General features: G+C 40.3%; 1 protein-coding gene across 1 annotated transcript; it reads right to left on the bottom strand.

The window, feature by feature from the left end:
• Nucleotides 1–1,238: 1,238 nt before the first annotated feature.
• LOC137742880 (filament-like plant protein 7) lies at nt 1,239–7,473 on the bottom strand. The gene is made up of 6 exons (XM_068482825.1): nt 7,098–7,473; nt 6,820–6,971; nt 5,269–5,413; nt 2,759–5,177; nt 2,589–2,646; nt 1,239–2,161 (listed from the first exon to the last, which is right to left on the bottom strand). Exons 2-6 carry the CDS (start codon nt 6,925–6,927, stop codon nt 1,679–1,681), a joined length of 3,213 nt encoding a protein of 1,070 aa, XP_068338926.1. The 5' UTR covers nt 6,928–6,971; nt 7,098–7,473; the 3' UTR covers nt 1,239–1,678.
• Between the last annotated feature and the right edge of the window lie 658 nt (nt 7,474–8,131).

The raw sequence follows: 8,131 nt of genomic DNA on the forward strand, positions 1-8,131 counted from the left end.
AGGACTCCGAATTGAGTTGTGTTGGCCGACACCTTAGCACCAAACTGACACATTCCGACCCGGATTATCCGCCAGGACTTCGAATCGAGTTGTGTTGGCCAACACCTAGAAGGTGACAAAGCCATAAAGTGTGCACCAAACTGACACATCCTGACCCAGATTGTCTACTAGGACTCCGAATTAAGTTGTGCTAGCCAACACCTGGAAGGTGATGAAGCCATAAAGTGTGGTGATGTGGAATATATGAATACCAAATTGTCACATGCCAGCTCGGGCCCCCACCACATCCCGAGGTCGACTCCACCGTAGCACAATATTATCCGCTTTGGGCCACGACCATACCCTCACGGTTTTGTTTCTGGGAACTCACACGAGAACTTCCCAGTGGGTCACCCATCCTGGGAATGCTCTCGCCCGAACTCGCTTAACTTCGGAGTTCCTACGGAACCTAAAGCCAGTGGGCTCCCAAAAAGCCTCGTGCTAGGTAGAGTTGAGAATATACATAGAAGGCTTAGAAGATCCACTCCCCTAGGCAATGTGTGATGTTACAATCCAGCCCCCTTAGGGGCCCGATGTCCTCGTCGGCACACTTCCGGCTAAGGATTGGCTCTAATACCAAATTTTCAAGTCTCGGCCCAGGCCCCCACCACATCCCGGGCCCGACTCCACCGTAGCACGATATTGTCCACTTGGGCCCCTACCACACCCTCACGGTTTTGTTTCTGGGAACTCACATGAGAACTTCCCAGTGGGTCACCCATCTTGGGATTGCTCTCGCGCGAACTTGCTTAACTTCAGAGTTCCGATGGAACCCGAAGCCAGTGAGTTCCCAAAAGGCCTTGTGCTAGGTAGAGATGAGAATATACATATAAGGCTTAGATGATCTACTGCCCTGAGCGATGTGGGATGTTACATTGTGTGCATTTTCTACTAATTAATACATTTTGAAGATGTCAAGTATCGACATTGCATTAACTCACTTTTTTCTTCTTAAACTACAAGTTTGTCCCACTAGGTTTACAGTAGCCAGGTTTTGGTAAAACTTTATCCTTGTATGCATTGCATGTGGCGAACGAGAACTGACAACAATAACCACCATCTTCTAATCATGAAGACTTGGTTCGACTACTTCTTAAGTTCTACATACTCAAGGTGGAGTTTTGTAAACAATGTTGTATTTTAAGTGTGATTGTGTAAACTAGAAGTAGAAAACCTATAGGATCTTGAAGATCCTTTCCTTGTACTACTTGTAGGGCAAACAAAACTCATCATATATATAAAGACACTAGGCATAAGTTATTACACACCGAATTCCTCAACCCCTGCTCTCTCTTCTCTTGCCCCCACTCTCTACTCTCTCTTCCAAATAGTTATTTCACAACAAAACCATATTTATTTATTGGGAAACGTGTACAAAACTAGGAAATACATGATGAGGGTATACAAAAATGTCAAACTTCTCGCGTGCCGAAATTGTTTCAAATTCTGAGTTTCCTACAATATGTATATACAGCAGTAATACACAACCTCACTCACGCATTCTCCAGTATCTCTCAAATGACCAACAGCAGCCATAACCTCATTATTTCCAAATACAAGGGACGTACCAAACAGAACTGCCATCACAACAGAGCAAGGAACACCGACGTTATCGCGATATCATATGATGGAGATTTGGTCATGGAGCTATCGAAAGGGGTGCCTTTTGGCTGTTACCTTTCTTTCTCCACACTAGCTTTCTCCATAAGCTCCCACCTCCCAGTTTCTTTCCGGGCACTATAGCTAATGAACCAACAGCTGCATTGTCATCCTGATATTTACTATTTAGAACAAGGATATTCTCGAGGGGCTCTATTACCCTTTTAGTACTGAATGTGGAAGTCGAAACCTCTTTTGAAATTGGAGAGGTGAACTCCTTGATGCCAGCACCGTCTTCTGCTAACATTTTATCTAGTAATGAGGACCGTTGGTTTTTGTTTTTGTGTGGGGTTGGGCTTCCGGCTTTGGCCGTGGGGGTATCTGTATCAGTGGGATTAGTGATGACCTTGTCAAAAAGAGCTGCTTCCCTTGGTGCAGCCATTGCCTTAAACTGCTTGTCGAGGTTAAGTATTGTCTCTTGGCATTCAGCCAACTTTTCTGAAGCAGCTGTTATATCCCAATCCTGAAATTTTGATTAAAAAAAAATATATATGTAATATCAGAAGTAAAGAATCAGAATTCTCAATTCTTTGAACTGTAAAAACAGTAAATCATGTAATATTGCAGCTGAGTGACAAGAAAGTACAATAGAATCATTTTTTGCTTGTAGTTGTTTTCTTTCAAAAATGAACTCTCCGTTTACCCAGACACAGAGAGAGAGAGAGAGAGAGAGAGAGAGAGAGAGAGAGAGTCCACATTTAAGTTGATCACTTTCAATGATGTTTCTAATGAGACTATTGTTTCACTGTACATCTATTAGTATATGACACCCGCAAGAAGCTACTATTAAGATATGGTTTTTATTTCGCAATGAAAGTGCAGGTGGAAACAGAAATTAAAGATTCTCAAACAAACGTAAATGTGCGTACAATAAGAGGATATTGACTCACATTTTGGGCTTGCCTTTCCTCCCGATGGAGATCAGAATTTGAGCTTTTCTTCTTCACACTGATGCATAGGATCCCTCAATTAATTTAAATTGTAAGTAACTAAAGCTGTAATTTGTGTGTGTGGGTGTGTGTGTGTGTGTATATATATATATATAAATCTGCATATGTACCTATCAAGCTGAAGCTGTAGTTCCAAGCATGTAGCCTCCAACTCTGCAGAGCATTTTTTTTTATTCATCAGTTGAACTTCTAGGGATGAAAACTTTTGGCGAGCTTCACTTAATTCAACTCTGGCCTCTGTAAGCTGCGTTTCAAGATCTTCATTCATCACCTGGTGATTTTTAATCTGGTCTTCAACAATTTCCTTTGACTCTCGTAAACTTTGTAACTCTGTTCTCAAGCTGGCAATAGCTTTTTCAGATTCCTTGAGCTGGTTCATCAGGTATTCGCTCTTATCACTAGCCGACTGAAGTCTCCCTTCCAACTCTCTCCTTTCAGATTCTAAATTCACCAATTCGTTCTTTAATTTTCTGTTTTCTTTGACCAGATTGGCCTGCAGCTCTTCTATTTGTATACTATGGCCATTTGAAAAGTGACCAACTACTCCAACTTCTGTTTCAGTTTCACTTCGTGTATCATCCCAATCAAATTCCTTCTTAATTGCGTCCTTCATGCTTGAAACATCTTGAAGCGAAAAGCAGTGGTTTAAAATCCAATCCAAAGCTGTAGTTAATTCTTGGGCAAATTTTTCAAGACCGGCCTTTCCATTCAATAGATCATAGCACGCATGAACAAACTGTTGTAGAAGATCACCGAGTTCAGAAGTTTTCCACTGGAAAACACGAACTATGTAGCCTGCGTTTTCCGAATTTACATATGTGGACACGTTCCCATCCTTCCTGGACCCATTCTCTGGGTTATAATCTGGAGATGGCACATTGATTCCTTCAATAAGCTCAATTACTTTACAAATGGACTTACTCAGATCTTGCTGGAACTGCGGATTACTCTTCTGTGAGCTTGAGATGTCCACATCACTTGCTCCTCTGGGTGAATCAGTTACTAGCGATCTATCTGAACCTTTCCATGAGGTGCAGCTCTTAACGGAGGAAGGATTCAACGCCTCAAAATGGCTTCCATTTGTCCTTGCATTAACCAATTCAGATGGCTTTGGATCTTCTGCACATGCCAAAGCTATTCTTATATCCTCGAGTATCTGTTCAGGGTTTCTTCCTGCAACACGGTTGTGCTCCACCACCAGTTTCACCATATCCTCAACCCATTGAGGAGCTTTGCCATCGACAATGTTGTTAAACCTGGTCTCCCTGTTTGACATAATGAAGCCTGACTCACTGTCAGAAATAGGGACCATCTCGCTACCCAAAAGTTCGGAGGAATACTCCGTTTCCATGGGTGCAACAAATGCCTTAACTGAAGGAACAGGAGAACTGAAACTTTGTTTATCAGCAGAAACAACTGCTAATTTTTCCATTTCAACAAAGTCATCCATCAGATTTATGTCTGAAGCTCCGACAGTTTTGCTTGTCAGAGACCCTTTTTGTTTTTCAGTTCTAAAGTTCTCCAGTTCCGTAATCAAGGCAGATGCCCATGAATCAGCACAGCTAACCTTATCATCGCTGCCAATATCAGACATAGATGCTACGGAGACTTCATGTGACATAAGACTACTCCTCATTGACTCCATGGTTTCCTGGCCTTTTAACGATTCTTCATGTGGTGTTTCAGATTGCGATAATTTAGAAGCTACACGGGCATACATGTTTCTAGAGAACTGGAGTTCATTTATCTTTTTATTGAGTGCTTCCTTGAGAGTCTGGTTTTCTTCTTCCATAGCATATAACTGCTCCGTCAAAATGTTAACCTTTTTGTTGGGAGTCTCAGGAAAGTTATCAACTGTAGAGTCATTCAACTTTCTCCTCCCCATGTCAACAGAGTCCCGACCTAGCATTTCCACTTCAATTTTCATTTTTGCCAGAGCAGCAGGGCCTGGCAACCGCTTCCGGACTAGGAGCCGCAACCTCTGACATTCTGATTCTAACTTTGCAATCTTCTTTGCACCCTCCAAGTTCTGCTTGTGTGATGCATCAGCGGTTCGACGATTGAATTCTCTCTCTTCATTCCGGATCTCAAGCTCTTTCTCGAGCACCCGAACCTCATATTTCAAAGAAGCATTATCTTTCTCAGTGGATTCTAATCTAGTCGTGAGTGCATTGAAATCAGCTTCCACCTTTGTCAATTGTTTTCTTAAATCTTCTATCCACTTTTCCTTCACTAAAAGAGCGTTACTTAGATGGGTGTTTTCAGCACCGATTTTAGAAACCCTTCTAGTGGCCTCTGCTAACTTCTCCTCCAACACTACCTTCGATTTCTCGAATTCTCTTGATGTCTTCATCATAGCCTCATGAACCCTTTGTTCTTGTTCTTCTCTAACAAATCGTAGCTGCTGCATGCATTCCTTGAGGGCACCATCCAATTGAGCTATTCTTTCTTCGCCAGCTGCTCTGACTTGGAAAGCTTTATCCAATTCATGCTTCAGAAATCCCGCATCTGCTTCTACCTTCTCCCAGCCTATATAAAACATCCACATGAAAAATGATATACTGATAAAATGTAAAGATTATTGGAAATTTCCGACACAACTTTTCAACCCATGAATTACCTTGAACAGCTTCCTGTGCCATATTGGCATGTTTTTTCACAAGTGCATCTTTACTGTTACATTCAGAGAGAGCTGAAGCAAGCTTATCACTGAGGGTTTTCAGGTTATTCTCCAACTCTGCCTTCTCAGCCTGAAGTGTCTCTATCTAAAAAAAATAAATAAAGAAAACAGAGTAAGCTGAAAATTAGTACCATTAACGCCTCCAAGAACATTGAACGGTTCCTGTATGAAAAACAAAATTCTCAATAAAAACATATTTATCAACCTCAAACAACAGGCATCATAAACATTTGTAAAAGATGGTAACCAATTACCATTACTCCCGCAGGAAATCAAACTTTCAGTTCTTCTGTCCACATTACAAGGAAAAACTATTTGACAGCAGTTGATTGGTTAGGATCATCAAAAGTCTAAAACTTGTTAATCCCCACAGCTACACAGGGGATGCATATCTGCTATCCCTTGGAAACTACCATGCAGTAAGACGTTTTGGTTGACAATCATATGGTTTGTGATTGGATGATCGGGTCAATTTAGTGTCGTTCTCTAGTGCTAATTTCTGACAAAGGAGAAAACTGAAAATTCTGGGCTGCTAAAGGTATGTTATAGTTAAGATAAAAATTTCAAATTGCCTTCAAAAAATTTATTTTAAATCTTATGAGACCAATTTGTCCAAGTTTGCATCTTGGTATCACAAAATAGGAATTTCTAAAACGACATCTCACTCACCCGACTGTATAGAAGTCTAAAGGGCCTGTTTATTTTGGGTTTCAATATATCAACAAAATGTGATCACAGTATTAGTAGTTACTTTATTCATATCAAAATTTAGCACTAGCATTTTTTTTTTAACTTTTAAGATATATTACAGGTCTTGCATGGAAGTACTCATTTGGAACTCCTTTTAAAATGACTAAAAACGCTTTTAGAGAAAATGTTTTTTTTTCCAAAAGCAGTTGAAGTGCTTCCTCCAAGAAGCACTAGTTTGCACATAGCTAGTGCTTTTTCAGGATTCACTTGCATATTTACCAAGGATTAGTTCCAAAAATATTTTCACGAAAGCTTCTAATTGATCTAAAAGTTGAAGGCTTAACATATTTAAAAGAAAAATTTTACTTGTCAAAATTGACCAGCCTCTCCTGTAAAATCTCTATTCTCTGATCATCAAAACCCCACAAAATATATTTAACATATATACATTAAAACAAAAAAGAATCGCTCTACGCAATTATTCAATAGCTCACTCTTCCAACAATTTCTTGTTTATATATTTTACTAATGTAATGCATAACAAGTTCTCTTCACAATAATTGACTTCCTTAAGCCAATCTAGCAATGTTTCAACTGCGCGAAATTATTCGATTTTCAGAATCTTTCAAGTGAATCTCCAAGAGCGATCTTGGACCTTACAAAAGTGTAAGGGGAGATTAGCGTAACAGCATATGACAAACCATTTACATTTCTACTTATAGGTGATGTAGATTCGAATAAAACATCATGAATTTCACTAAACTACGATTTTTGACATAAAAATTAAGGAAAAATGTGTACCTCTTCCTCATTTCCTTTGACTGAGACACTCAATTTGTCTCCTGCTGCTGCAGCTGCATTGGTTTTATCTGCAGATTTCTTCCTCCAAAGCCATGGCTTGTGGTCCATGATTCACCTCCCCAACCAACCACTCCAACCCACTTGCTGCCTCTCTAAAATCCAAACAAACACTCAATCCAATCAGAACCAGTTGCATGCAAACAAACGGATTAAACCCAAATGTCAAAACACAAAAATAATTACACCCAAAAGAAAAAATCAACAGATTAAGTACTAACCAGGTGACCATTGCATGAATGAGCAAAATCCCAAGAGCAGAAAGTGCAGAGGAGCCGAAAATTTCTATTAATCTCTATAGAAATTGCAGTAATAGAGATAAAATAAGTATTTAGGAGAGAGAAACAACCAATGCAATCCGATCCCACCACCGACACTTTAATTTGGTTGCAGAGAGAGTGGACTCGAAGGAGGAGTTGATGATAACGAAATGGAGGCGGAGCCAACCACCAAGTTTTAGCTTTGAGAGAGAGAGAGAGAGAGTGCGTGTGTTTGGTAAACAGGAAAAGTGAAATGAGGGAAAAGTAAAGAGTGGGGAAATGTAGAGACTAGAGAGAGAGGAGTGTGGAGGAAGATACAGTTGGGGGAGCGGGGAGCTGGAATTGGATCTGAGTTTCTGACACGAGAGCCGAAGCGTACGTTTGGCTTACGAGTCGTCGATTTCCTTTTTTTTTTTTTTTTTTTTTTTCGCGGGTCGTTTTTGCGTTCATCCGCCGGGCCAGAAGAGCGGAAGTCGTTGTCTATGTTGACAACGGTCTTCAACAATTGCGACTCCTTTTTTTTTTTTTTTTTTTTGAACAACTATAATTTGATTTTGATACGTTTGAGCTTAGTCCATAATTTGTTTTCTTTTTTGTCGTATCCTTGTAGTACTCGACAAGACGAACGCGTGAGCGCAAGTGACATTGAATTTAAAGCCACAACGAAGATTTTACGAAACACAAACGTCAAGGGAAAATTAATTTCACATCTGCTTGGACACATTTTGGTATTATCATTTTTCGAAGTTGGAGTTCATGCCACTTAGGCCCATGCCTTATCTCTGTCCCTCTCCCCGTGTTTCCCCTTCTTCTCCAATTTTCTCTTAGTATGTCTTTCTCTTCTCTCTGGACTGAACTACAACAAATCATTACCATCACTGTTTGCAGCCAGTTTTGACCATTAAACATGACCATCGTGATTGCCTCACCACCACGAATTTAGCCATGCCATTCTTTTCATGAATTTCGGACGTAAACCACCGATTTGAGAAGCT

This window comes from Pyrus communis, chromosome 1 (genome assembly GCF_963583255.1).
Source record: "Pyrus communis chromosome 1, drPyrComm1.1, whole genome shotgun sequence".
NCBI lineage: Eukaryota > Viridiplantae > Streptophyta > Magnoliopsida > Rosales > Rosaceae > Pyrus > Pyrus communis.

Coding starts and splice junctions, on each gene's coding strand:
- LOC137742880 (XM_068482825.1), bottom strand. CDS start 6,927: ATGGACCACAAGCCATGGCTTTGGAGGAAGAAATCTGCAGATAAAACC. Junction 2,647..2,758: donor CTACAGCTTCAGCTTGATAG/GTACATATGCAG, acceptor CCTATGCATCAG/TGTGAAGAAGAAAAGCTCAA. Junction 2,162..2,588: donor AGGAAAGGCAAGCCCAAAAT/GTGAGTCAATAT, acceptor TCAAAATTTCAG/GATTGGGATATAACAGCTGC.